Source organism: Camelus bactrianus, chromosome 13 (assembly GCF_048773025.1).
Source record: "Camelus bactrianus isolate YW-2024 breed Bactrian camel chromosome 13, ASM4877302v1, whole genome shotgun sequence".
NCBI lineage: Eukaryota > Metazoa > Chordata > Mammalia > Artiodactyla > Camelidae > Camelus > Camelus bactrianus.
Genome location: NC_133551.1, coordinates 42,548,937 through 42,563,105, shown reverse-complemented (window position 1 = coordinate 42,563,105; position 14,169 = coordinate 42,548,937). Strand labels below are relative to the sequence as shown.

At 34.6% G+C, this 14,169-nt stretch overlaps 1 protein-coding gene across 4 annotated transcripts in view; it reads right to left on the bottom strand.

Annotated features, from left to right (window-relative positions):
* The window catches only part of EPS15 (epidermal growth factor receptor pathway substrate 15), a 123,051-nt gene that overhangs the window by 28,198 nt on the left and 80,684 nt on the right, over window positions 1–14,169 (bottom strand). For 3 of the 4 annotated variants that reach the window (XM_074376500.1, XM_074376501.1, XM_074376503.1), the window contains exons 14-19: window positions 10,492–10,653; window positions 9,901–10,098; window positions 4,806–5,009; window positions 2,929–3,045; window positions 2,608–2,698; window positions 276–311 (exon numbers count right to left, since the gene is read on the bottom strand). In XM_074376500.1, coding sequence (XP_074232601.1) covers window positions 276–311; window positions 2,608–2,698; window positions 2,929–3,045; window positions 4,806–5,009; window positions 9,901–10,098; window positions 10,492–10,653 — 808 coding nt within the window. The remainder of the gene's footprint in view (window positions 1–275; window positions 312–2,607; window positions 2,699–2,928; window positions 3,046–4,805; window positions 5,010–9,900; window positions 10,099–10,491; window positions 10,654–14,169) is intronic. The other variant, XM_074376502.1, reaches the window with a different exon arrangement.

The following is a 14,169-nucleotide window of genomic DNA, read 5'->3' as shown; positions in this document are numbered from 1 at the left end:
ATGTTATTAAAGGCATCAAAGTATAAACACTGTCATTTTTTTTAAAATAAAGTCTAGCTAACAGCTTATTAAGCAAATTCACAAGAATCTACAACTTCTTCTCTGAAAATGTCAGGCACATACAACATCTTAGGCCTTAGGTCAAATTCAAAACAGAATAAAAAGTCCATTTCCTATAAATGCTCAACTGTGATCTCTCATTCCTAAATATAACATAAGCTCATAATCAAGTAGAATGAAATTAAAGCTAAGATGGACCTCAATAATATACTAACCAATTTTCCCAAAAGGATCATCCTTGAAAGGATCACCTGTGGTAAAATAAATAAGCAGAAATCAATAATAATATTTACTGTTTTGGCAACATTACTTAAAGGGTAACCTTAAAATAAAAGCAAAGTTTCTTAGAGCAAAGTTTGTTTCATTAACTCCACCTCATAGGAGATAAAATAATGAATGCCATTTACCTTAAGGAAATGTTTAAAATAAGTAAAGAGTAAGGGCAGAACATCAACACATCTCATAAAAGCAAACTTGAACTAGGGCCAACTATACTAACCTCCTAACGACAAGCTGAGGTTACAGATGGAGGGGAAAAGAAAAGCATGACAGCAAGAATTTTACTGACAAAATCTCCACTTTTCACAGGCGTACTGGATGGGTATTACTGTCACTGCTTTAGAAACAAAAACACTGAGCTTCACTGAAGTTAAAAAAATTGCTTATAGAATTGAAGAGTCTAGAAATAAATCCTTACACATTTGTGCTCATTTGATTTTTGACAAGCAGCCAAGACAACTCAATGGGGAAAGAATAGTCTTTTCAACAAATGGTATTGGGACAACTGGATATCCACATGCAAAAGAATAAAACAGGACCCCCCCATCTCACACTATATACAGAATTAATTCAAAACAGATCAAATACCTAAATGTAACATCTAAAGCTAATAAAACTCTTAGAAGAACACATAAGAATAACTCTTCATGACTTTGGACCTTAGATACAACATCAAAAGCTTGAGTGAAAAAAAGTAAATTAGACTTCATCAAAATTAAGACAACACTGAATACAAGAAAATACTTGCAATCATGTTTGATAAGGAATTTATATTCAGAATATGTAAAGAACTCTCACAAGTCAACAAAAAAAGACAATCAACCCAGTTAAAAAAATGGGCAAATGATTTGAATATACATTTCTCCAAAGAAGATATGCAAATGGCCAATAAGCACATACAAAGATGTTCAACAAATTAATCATTAAGAAAATACAAAATAAAACCCAAATAAGAAGCCACCTGACACTCACTAGGACGGCTATAATCAAAAGGATAGGAAGTAACAAGTGTTGGCAAAGATACAGAGAAATTGCAACCCACATACATTGCTGGTGGGAATGCATAATGGTACAGACACTTCAGAGAACAGTCTGGCAGTTCCTCAAATGATTAAACATTACTGTATGATCTGATACCTGAAATCCAGAGAAATGAAAATATCTACACAAAAGCTTGTACATAAATGTTCACAGCAGCATTATTCGTAACAGCCAAAAAAGTGAAAACAACCCAATGTCCATCAACCAATGAATAAGTAAAATGTGGTATATCCACCCAATGTAATAATATTCATCAAAAAAAGGAATGAAATATTGAAATATACCATAACATGAGTGCCCCTTGAAAAATATTAGGCTAAATGAAAGAAGCCAAACACACACACACAAACCACACATTGTATAATTCCATAAATATGCAAATCTACAGAGACAGAAAGTAGACTAGTGGTTGCCTAGAGTTGAGGGTTGGGAGAATGAGAACTGACTTTCAAAGAGTATGGAGTTGCTTTAAGGAGGTGATAAAAAATGTTCCAAAATTAGATTTTAGTGAGAATTTTACAACTCTGTGAATGTACTCAGACCATTTAATTGTACACTTTAAATACTCAATTTATATATCTTTTAACACTTTATATTTATCAATAAAGATTTTTTAAAAGAAGAGTTTCAGCATCCAGGCTCTCTGCCATGACTCTAAGCAAGTTACTCTATTTATGTGCCTCAGCTTCCCAACTTTAAAACTGGTACAAACTGACCTAACAGTTCCACAAGGTGAGTGTGGAAATAAATAAAAAGCAAAAAGAGCTTTGACACAAGTGGCATTTAATGTAGCTTCCACTGACATCAGACAATTTATTAAACTTAAATGTTTCTTCAGTAAAACTGAAGGCACCTTAAAGGCAGGGATTGGACTACAAACTACTACAACTTGCACTGTTTTAAAAGCATGGTGTTGGCACTTTTGGTAAATAACTGCTGGTTGACTTAAGAGTGCCCAATCTCCTCTTTTCCTTTTGGTCCCTATTCTGAAGAAGAAACATACTCTTAATCAGGGGCTCATCTAAGACATAACTAAAGGCTTTAGCTCTAGAATGTAGTTGCCTGAAGAGGACAATACTAAAATCTGAGCATATAAGACCTCATTCTCACTTCTACTTTGGTTATAAAGAGTAGGCTCTCAAAGCTGAAGCCCTAATTCTGACATAGTTCACATATTAAAATAAAAAATTAAAATTGTATGTATAATATAAAAATAAGAGTACTTACTGCCAACAAAAGGATCAGACTGGAAAAAATCCAAGTTTGAATCTGCAACTGGATTTGTCAGTGAACTTGATTCTACATTAAATGGATCTTCCTAAAAATAATTTCAAATTAAAAAAAATGTTTTAGGAACCAAAGTTTTAAAAGGAAATATTTTAAAATAAAATAACACATTTGAAAAAATCAACTGATGGTAACATAATAAATATTTCTGTGGTCATAAAGTCCACTTAACACATTTTTCTCTTTCCTTAGCCTAAACGAGTGTATAACCCATCCTAGGAAGCCAGTGGTAAGAACATTTACATATAAAGTTATTTTTACCTCTTTTGAATGTCTGGCACTATTAAATTCAGGACAAACTTTTTCATTAACAGCTGCAGTCACCACTTCATTTTCATCAGTCACACCAGAAGGTGGTATTTCAGGACTACTTCTTGCCTATAAAACATTAATTGTACATGGACTAACAATGTATTTTTTAATTGGCAGAGGAAACTGACAAAGAATAGCCAAAAATTCCTAAAAAAATTTAGAAGACAAGCAGAACATATTCACTGAATGACTTCTCCTATAATCTTCCTTAGGAAAATGGTATCACCAAGCATCAAAGTTACTTGAGGCCAGAAAACTTCAGGTCTTCCTTAACTACTTTCCTTTGGTCATCCCCCAGCTAGATTCCAAATCTTGCTGAGACTACTTCCTACCTCTTTCTCAAATCCTTCCCTCTGGTCCAGATTACTCCAATATGTGTCTTTCCAATCTATCCTTCTTATAGTAGCCGAAACAATAGATCTAAAATGTGAATATGATCATGACCCTTCCGGTTAAAAGTCCTTTGCTTCCCACTGCTTTCTGGATTTAGATCAGTAGATAATAAGGCTGAAGAAGTGGCAGGGGCAATCTCCGTTTCATACCACCCAGTATCTTTGAAAGATAATCTAGTAATTTGCATTTTGTGCTTAAAATAATATTGTATAATATATCCAAGACTGCACTATCTAAATAAAATCAAACCCGTTATTTTTACTTCCTTAATATCGCTCACATTTGTATTTTCCTCATCATCCTTCCTGTTACCAGTTAAATCTAGGTTACAACAACTCTCACACAGACCACTCCAACAGTCTCTTAAAATACCTCTATGTGTCCATCCCACTCTTCAAACCCACTATCCACATTTTCTAAAAGGTAAACTCAATCCTCTGGTTTCTTGCTTAAAAATTTTTCAATGGCTACTCACTGGAGTAAGATAAATTCCCCAATGTTTCAAGATGAATCCAAATTTCTTACTCTCTAGCCTTTTCTGACCTAAAAGTGGTCATTTTTACCCAGGTACCCATCATAACTACCCATGCAATTTATTTTTAAAATATATGTACTTGGCTCCAACCCAGAAACTTTAGTTCAACAAATTTGGAGTGGGGCACAGACTGTATCAAAATCCGTATTTTCATAAAGCACCAGAGATAATGCAGGTAACCCCCTAAGAGAGAGCCTCATTTCCTACCAATACATTCCCCACCATCAAAAAAAATATCCTCGGGAAACTTATGACCCTGTGCAGCATGTTTTCTCCCATTTCATACCTATGCTAATGCTGTTTTCTCTGCCAGGAATGTACCACCTTCTCCTTTGCTTAACCCCTTCTCACGTCAAAGGTCACTTGTAAAGTTTTCCCTACAACATCTTCTCTGAGCCTCCTCCAAGCTGTCCTATCTGAATATCCTATGCTTACTTTACCACAGCTTTCTAACACAGTGTTACATGACTAGACTGTGTGCTGCTTGAAGACAGGGTTAATAAAGGTTTTTTGTTTCTGTAGCTCTCACATAACATAGCAGCACTCTTGCATGTAGTTGGTGCTCTCTAAAGTAACTGGTGAATAAATGTTCTCAACGTTATGAAAAAAAGAATTACTTGCAGCTTTGGGTGAAAGTACTTAAAAACTATTTTAAAAAGCTACTATTTATAGAACTACTGTTTTGAAAACATGCTAACAAATAAATCAGTTAAAATTATATTTTTACACTAGTTAAAACTGTTAGAACCCACTCTCTGCCTCTTAAAAAAACCTCTACTGTCTCAGATGAGGCAAGGCCACATATTTATATTAGATGTGATGTCAACAAAACTTTGCTCTGAATCAATTTATTTCTCTGAAGTTGATGATGAAACTGTTAAGGAACTATTCAACTCACTGGAGATTCCTGGTGTATGGGCTCAGACTCCAGGTTGCCCTGGCCTTCAGCATGCTCATTAAGATTGGCTGTTTCACTGCTGCTGGTGCTGAGGCTGCAATAATCTGTAGCGCCATTTACAAGAATGCTATGTGGGCTACTGCACCAATTTAACTGACTATTATGACTTTCCAGCTCTTTCATTTCCATCAGCTTCATTTGCATCTGTCAACACAAAGTAGAAATATACAGCAGAATTTATTACTAGAAAGATATGCTATGTAAAAATAGCTATATGCTTATTAGACTTGGTCAAGGGTAAATTTGCTTCCATTAAGAAGAATCCTCAGGGAATGCAGCATGCCTTAGAGAAAAGATTTCAGCAATCCATCCCAGGAAGTTCTCCTCTTAAAATTCCAGTACATATAAATTTGCTTTTGTACATCTCTGAAAGCTCCAAGAATTTTAATTCAAATATCTGCAAATTGGCAGTCCTTTAGGATATAGTTAGAAAAGGGGTCAGAATATTTGGAAAAAGATAGCAAAGTGACAGAGCAAGAGAAGATTTTGTGATGAAGCTTTAGAAGAGCTGAAGAAGGTTGAGGGAGAGCACACAAGACTGGAACCATCCATACTCCTATTGGGACAGAGAGGAGGGAGCAAAGGTGTCCTAGGCTCTGGCATTACTTATTAATGGCCTAGAGCCCTAACAAGTAGTCTCCATTAAGCTATATGAAACATAAAGGACACTCAAGTTTTTTTTGATCCCAGTATCAAAGTGACTTTATACACCTGGGATAACAGTGGGACAAAAAAAGTGGTATGCAATGAACTGTACTATATATATGTATATATATAAAATGTTGAGGATCAGAAGCAGGAAAAAAGTGCTTATTTATACCAACATCTATAATAAAGAAAAACAAATTTACAAATAACTCAAATTGGGAAGGCAGAATCAAAAAATGTATCCATTGAAAAGGAATAATAAATGGAATTTTACTGAATATTTCCCATTTTTCATAAAAAATATATTTTAATCACAGTACAATCCTCTTTATTTACTAGCATATTGTATTTTTTATTTTTAGCAAATATAAAAACTATCTTCTGACATTTCATAAATCAAGGCTCTGTTCCCTAATCTTATTCACCTAATATTCCCCATAAGGTTCTTAAGTTGCTCAATTTGGAATCTGTCATTTAACAAAGGTCTTTTCAGGGTCATAACCTAGGGAAAGAACACTATATTGGATTGGGAAACAGATGTAAATCTGGCTCGATCACCTTCTAGTTAGGTGATCTTAGTCAAAGTAATCTCTCCAAGCCTCCATTTCTTAATCCATAAAAGTAGTATGAACTATCTTCAAAGATGACTATTAACTGAAGCAAAAGATACATTTGAAAGAACTCTGTAAAAAGTAAAGTCTATGTAAATAATGGACAATGTGTGTAAAAGTGCTTAGCACACTGCATTTCTCACTATTACAGAAATTAAGTTTTCCAGTTCCCTTTCCCCTAATTCACTCTATCTTTAAAAAGTTAGACTTGAGCCCTTTGAGCATACAGACCACAACTTTTGTTATCAACTTTGTATCTCCAATATATAGCACAATGATGCACACTCTAAGTGCTTACTACATGCGCACTGAAAAACACAAGTATTGTGCTTATAAATTTAAACAGTGGGCATCAGCAAGCACATATATCCACAAAATTGCATTGTATTTTGAATTTAAACTAACAATCCAAAAATTCTACACATTTGTAACACACAGCATATGTCTTGTATACTCCTAGTGCTTAGAGCAGTAGCTTATAAACTTTTTTTTTTAAACTTTAATCCATAGAAAGAAATAGATTTTACACCCTGACCCAGTAAATATGTATGTATATATTTGGACATGTCTGTGTGTATATATATATACACACATAAACACACATATAGATGCATATATCATATATATAATTATACACACATACATATAAGCACATACAGTGGAGAAACAAGTTTCATGAAGTAATAATTATCCTTATTACTTATAATGCATGCTGATATTTCCTATCCTCTTTTACTTCAATTAAAACATTTATCATGACCATTAAAATCAATTTTAATGCCCACTATCTTGTAGTCTAAAATTCACAAACTTAATACTAAAATAATATCCATCATACAGATGAAGCAGTAGAATGAAATATTTGCCTAACAAAGAGTCCTATTTAGGACAGTTTGTTCCTTATAGTTATTTCTGAGACAACCAATAGAATCTTGAACAAAACTAGGCTTTTCTGTGTATCTGGCCCTTCCATGTATCTGTCGCTAAGCCATTCTTCCTTACTCTCTATGTAAACTTAGAGGATATAGGGGGGGAAAAATCATACAACTAACACAAGTTCTTTACAAACTGTGCAAGAAAAGTGCAATAAACATTCAGAATGCCAGAAATACCTAGATAAAAAGTATATATTGTATAAGTCAGTTAATAGAGTTAAGGTCAAAGGGTCTTTGCTTTTTTCTTGCAAATACATGATAAGAAGTAAAAATAAAAATTCAACAAGTCAGAAAAATTTTCTTCAGTTATTCTTTTTTCCAGAAAAGCTCTAGTTAACTTTTAGAGAGCAATAAAAGTCTCACGCTAATTTACAACTGAATTTTCATTTTTATAGACCCATGGGAATATACTGCCCTCTGTGGGAAAGACATACCAGCACTGAGTCAAGTGTAAGAAACTGGTATGCTTAATCTTCAGGTTTGGAGATCAGATACAAGGATCTAATTCCTTCCACAGATACCAAATTTATTCTGGACACTTGGTAGTACAGCTTACTGAGACTAGTTTCCTTTCTCAAAAACACTTTTATTTTCTCTCTGGTAATTTATAATATTCAGAGTCCTTTCTACTTTTCTCATCTATGCTCCTTCCTTTGAAGGCAATCTCCTTTCCAAAAAGTCAAAGAAAAGAAAATGAAAGACAAGCCAGAGACAGGGAGAAATTATTTGCAAAACAAATATCTGGTAACGTGACTACAATTAAAAAAAATCTGATAAAGGACTTATCTCCAGAATACATATATGTTTAAAAATCCTTGTAATTTAATAATAATAATACAAACAACCCAATTTAAAAAATGGGCAAAAGACTTAGACATTTCATCCAAGAGGATATACAAATGAATAAGCACGTAAAAAGATGATCAACATCACTAATCATTAGAGAAGTGCAAATTAAAAACTACGAAATACCACTTGACACCTACTGGAATGACTATAATCAAAAAACAGACAATAAAATTTTTTTTCTTTCTTTCCTGTTTTAAAAAAAAAAAACAACACAGACAATAAAAGTGTTGGTGAGAATGTGGAGAAACTGGAGCCCTCATATATTGCTAGGGGGAGTGTAAAATGGTACAGCCAATTTGGAAAACAGTTTGGCAATTTAAAGTTTAAAAAAAAGTTAAACATAACTTTACAATATAACCAACAAGTTCATACCCAAGAGAAATAAAAACATATGTCCACATACAATTAGATGCAAATACAAATTCATAGCAGCATTATTCACAACAGTCAACAATTTAAAAGAATCCAAATGCCCATTAACTGGTGAATGAATCAACAAAATACTTTATAAACATAAAATGGAATATATTGATACATGCTACAACATGGATGAACCTCAAAAATACTATGCTAAGTGAAAGAAATCACACAAGAAAGACTACGGTGTTTGACTTCCTCTGTATGAAATGCGCAGAAAAGGCAAATCTATAGACGCAGAAAGGAGATTAGCAGTTACCTAGGGGTAGAAGTGGGTACAGACTACAAATGGGCACAAGGATCTTTTGGGAGTGATGGAAATGTTCTGAAACTGGACTGTGTTGTTTGAACAACTCTAAATTTACTGCAAATCACTTAACTGTATCCTTAAAACTGGTGAATTTTATGGTCTATAAAGTATACTTTCAAAAAACAGTTTTTTTAAAAACTCAAAAACTGCCCATTCATCTGGTATCATTCCCACTAGGGTATCTTTCTTTTGGGTTTCCTACCTGTTTATTGGTACTGACACTGGGACAAGAACTGTGCTAAATGGTATGTGAAAAAAATGTATGTTTTTAGACCAAAAAGCTCTGTCTACTGAGGAAGACAGACAGATAAACAAATGTGCTAGGGGGAAATGTCACTATTGCTATAACAGAAGTACAATGTCCAATAAAGGCAGGGTTCAGAAAATGCCACAGAGAAATAAAAGGTTAACCTATGTCTTTCAAGATGAGTGAGCAGGTATTCCCTGCCAGACAAGAGTGGAGAAGGAAGCATATCAAGGGGAAGTCATAACTGACTAGGTTTTAGAAGATCTGGATTCTACACTGTGGCTCTTTTGAAGTCTATATAACCCATAGACTTCCTTGGCTTCAGTTTGTTCAAATTCAAAATAAAAGGAATGGGATACATGATCTCTAGGCACATCTAACCATCCTACCATCATTCTATAAAATATTCTCCATTTAGGGAAGTCAAGAAATAGCAAAGCAAAGGATCTATATTCTGGACCCACTACAATACTGCATAATTATCTAGATAAAGAACAACTTCCTAATTATAAAAAATAAATGTTTACAAATGAGCAAAATTGATTTTAAGATTAGAATACCCAAATGGAAGACACTGGGTTATTACTTGTAAAAATAAGTAACACCTACTGAGCACTTATTTACCAAACACTATGCTAAAATGTCTCACTGGTTTTGCCTTATTTTAATCCTTACAGCAGCCCTAGGAGGTAGGGGTACTGTTAATTCTCCAGTTTTAAAGATGAGGAATTAGATACTAAGATGATCCAGGCAGTTAAGTGATAGAGCCAGCACTTTAACCTAAACCATCTCACTACAAATCCCGCACTCTTAACCACGACTCCAGTGATAACCATCAGATGTACAAGATGTATGATAGTTTTATGACAAGTGACAAGAAACCTATTTGTATAAAGTGACTGAAAATGAGTAATAAAGTAGGCAGAGGGGGAAGCAGCAGAAGTTGAGAAAGCATGATTTACTAAAAGGAAATATGAGGGCCCATTTGAGTGTATTTCTTGCTGCCACAAAGACTTACTGAACTGATTTCCTGCTGTGAATCTTGTAGGTGCTGCTGAAGAGGTCCCAGCTGGGCCTTCCCTGACTCCACACTCTCCTCCAACTCTGCTGTTTCTTGCTGTAAGCGACTCAGTTCTTCCCTAGCTTTGGCCAGCTCTTCTTCGTAAGTGGAGATCTGAGACTCTTGACTAGTTAATTCAGCTTTCAGCGATGAGATCTATAATATGGAGGTGAATAAGAAGAAAGGGGGATTAAAAAGAGATGTCATTAAAGTGCTCCATAATGCAGTATGTTTATTTGTTTAGTTTACTATTTTGGTGTTTTCTGATGGATATTTCTGGTAGAAACGGGCAACCAGGGGACTGCCAGAGGAGAGTTGAAGGCCGAGGTACCATACTTCCAACTAAAACTGGAAAAATAATATATGAAGTGTCCTATTTCCCTTGTAATTTCTGGATGCACCATGCCCCATCTTCTCATGTGCCCAAACTGTTGACTAGATTTCCACTTAACAAAAATAACAACAACAAGGAGCAGAGAGTGTTTCCATGTTAAGCAGCAAAAGCAACTAAGGTATAGACACAGGCAGCAGTAAACAGCCAGACTTTACCAGCTGGGCCTCCTCAGCACATTTCTTTCTGACTTCCTTCAGCTGCTCCTCCAGCTGGGCTTTCTGCTCATCTAGCCCATCAAGGAGTTCCTGTACTTGCTGTTTCTGGGCCTGTAGTTTTTGCAGATTAGTATTCTCTCTTTGAACTTCATCTTGAAGATCCTGAAATACAAGAAAGTTAACATATTTATTTTCTTTGGAGGCAGGGGAAGGTTAACCATTTTTAAAAGCTTATTTTAGGTGAAGATGAAGTTTGTCTTATTAAGTATACTCTGTTGGTGGATTGGAGGACTCCTAGCTTTAGATACAATCTTTAGTTGAGGACTTCTTCCCTAGACTCCAGATTTAGAAATCCAATTTGCTAACTCAGTTCCACCCTTAAATGTCTAATGGGCTTCTCTAACATCAAAAACAGAACTCCTGACATTCTACCCCACCTCCCCCAAACCTATTTTATCATCAATCTTCCCCCTCTCAGTTTCTCTGGCCAAAAAATACAGCATCTTCTTTGACTCTTCTCTTTCTCTCACATCTCATCTCCAATCTGTCAGCAAATCTTGTTGCTTCTTCCCTCAAAATACATTTAAAAACTGGCTGCAGTTTCCTTCAACCTTGGTCCAAGTCCCTTTTCTCTCTCTCCTGGATTTCTGCCTTTTACCTGGTTTCCCTGCTTCCACCCATGCTACATTTCAGCTTATTTTCAGCATAGCAGCCACTGTTAAAAACCTGTGTCAGATGATTGTCACTACTCAAAGCTCTGCACTGACTCCCCATCTTACTTAACTGTAAAAACTGAAGTCTTTATTATGGCCCTACATGGTCCCATCTCCAGCTTCATTTCCTACTGCTCTTCCCCTTGCTCGCTCTATTTCAGCCACACTGGCCTCACTGCTGTTCCTCAAACATACCAGATATGCTCCCTTCTCAGGATCTTTCACTGATTATCCTTTCCTCCTAGAAAGTTCTTCCTCTAGGTATCCACATACCTCAATCCCTCATCTCTTTCAAGGCTTTGTTCAACTGTTCACTTCTCAGTGAGGCGTTCCTCACCACCACCCACCGCCACCTCCCTCCCCTAATTCTCCTGCACATACATATAATTTTATTTATTCTATAGAATGGCTTTATTGAGATAATTCATGTACCATATAATTCATCCATTTAAAGTGTACAATTCAATGGTCTCTAGTATATTTATAGAGTTGTACAACTATGACAACAATTTTAGAACATTTTAATCACCCCAAAAAGAAACCCCATACCCATTAGCAAGTCACACTCTATTTCCCTCCCAATCACCCCAGCCCCAGGCAACCACCAATCTACTTTCTATTTCTATAGCTTTGTCTACTCTGGATATTTCATATGAATAGAATCATAAAAAATGCAGTTTTTTATGACTGGCTTCTTTGTGACTTTGCATGTTTTCAAATTTCAAATGAGCTGGCATAAAATAAATAGATTTATGAGGTATAATTTATACATACTATAAAATATGCCCATTGTAAGTATACAATTCAGTAAGTGTTAGTAAATATATACAGTTGTGCAACAACCACCACAATCCGGTTTTATTAACATTCCATCATCTAAAAAGTTTCATGAAGGATTCTTGTGGAGTCAATCTTCATTCCCACTTCAAGCCCCAAGCAACCAATTATCTGCCTTCTGTTGCTATAATTTTATCTTTCATAGTCATTTCACATAAACAGAATCATACAATATATAGTCTATTGTGTCTGGCTTCTTAAACCTAGCATAATATTTTTGAGATTCATCCATATTATTGCATTTATAAGTAGTCTGTTCCTTTTTAATCTTTTTTATCCATTGTATGGATATACATTTGATGGACATTTAGATTGCTCCCATATTTTGGCTACTATAAGTAATAGAGCATATAATTTATCTTACTTTATAGTCTATTTCCTATCACTAGAATGTAAGCCAGAGAGTCTAGGGCTATTTGTGAATTTTGTTCACTGCTGTATTTCCAGTTCCCAGTATATAAGAGGTACTTCATAATTATTTAGTGAATGGCAAATGACACCATAAATATGTCAGTTCTCTCCTAATTAATCTATATACTCCAATGACAATCCTAACAAGATTTTTCAAGGAGCCTGACAAGCTGATTCTAAAACATATTTAGAAGAACAAAGAAAAAAAAAACTGTTATAAAATGTAAAAGGACTTACCCTACAAGATACTATGAATTACTGGAAAGTCAAAATAATTAAGACAGTTTTGTTTGATGAAAGAACAGACAAATAGATCAAAGGAACAGAAAAGAGAATTTAGACACAATCTAGACAAGACAGAAAAAATGATGAGAAGACATAACATTAAAACTGACTGGAGGAAAAAAGAACTTAATGTTTAGTAAATAATGCTGGGCATACCCACATGGCAAGAAGAACAAAAATTACAGTAAGTCTCTAAACTCCACCAAACAGAAAAATTAATTCCAGGTATATAACAGACCTAAATGTGAAAAGTAGAGAAGAAAATATAGATCTCAGTGTAGGAAAGAATTTCTTAAAACAAACAAAAAAATTAACCATTTTGAAAATGCTATATTTATTTATTCATCTATGTACCAGAGACCTTATGCTTAATGATAAAGGATACAGAGATTTTAAAAATACAATGGGAAATCTCTGTACCTTCTGCTTAATTTTTCTGTGAACAGAAAATTGCTCTAAAAAATAAAGCCTATTTTTAAAAAAATACAAGGGAAACTTGGAATGATAGATGAAAGCAACCACTGCCATTGTCATTGTCATGAAACTCAGCAGCCAGGATGGCCTGATTTACATATCCTGTGACAACTGGGGATCCTCAACCCAAGCGTGGGAAAATCATTTGAGTGACTACTTTCCCAATTCTCTGAATAATGTTAAATTACTAGTACCACTGCAGATGTATGGGAGAGAGGTTAATTCACTACATATAAAGGAGTCCATAGGAAATTGGGACTTGATTCTCTCCAGGAACCACAGGTGAGAAAGAAGAATGGATTGACAACTCTAAGGCATGTGTCCCCAGGAGGTGGGCAGAGACCTCAAAGACAGTGAAGTAAAATTGTGAATACAAATTTCTAAAAGTAACAAAATCTTTTAAATAACATACTATTCAAAGATCCCAATGATCATTCATCAAAACAAGAACCTAAAAACAATAGGAAGAAAAACTTATCAGAAGATTCTGAATTATTGCATGATTTATTCAAGATAGAATCATCATCATGATAGCAAACACTTTCAATAGTCCTTACAATGTGCTAAGTACTGTTACAGGATCTTTACATATATTAACTCATTTATAACATATATGACAAATCTACGAGATAGGTACTATTATCATTCACATTTTACACATAAAAAAACTGACGCACAGATGGGCAAGTAATTGTTAAAAGTTACAGTTAGCAAGTGATGTATTCAAACTAGGTTCTGATTCCAGTTTGAGCTCTTAATCACTATGCTATATACTGTCTGTAGACTAAATGTCTCTCATACATGTGTGCCACAGTTTTTCAAATATATGCAGATGCTTCTGTGATTAAATAAAACTGAACAATGCTTTAAATAAGTGCTTTTTATCTTATATTTTATCAACCAATTGATTAAAAATGCAACTTCTATCATGCTTCTTTCTTTAAAAATTCCCATAAAA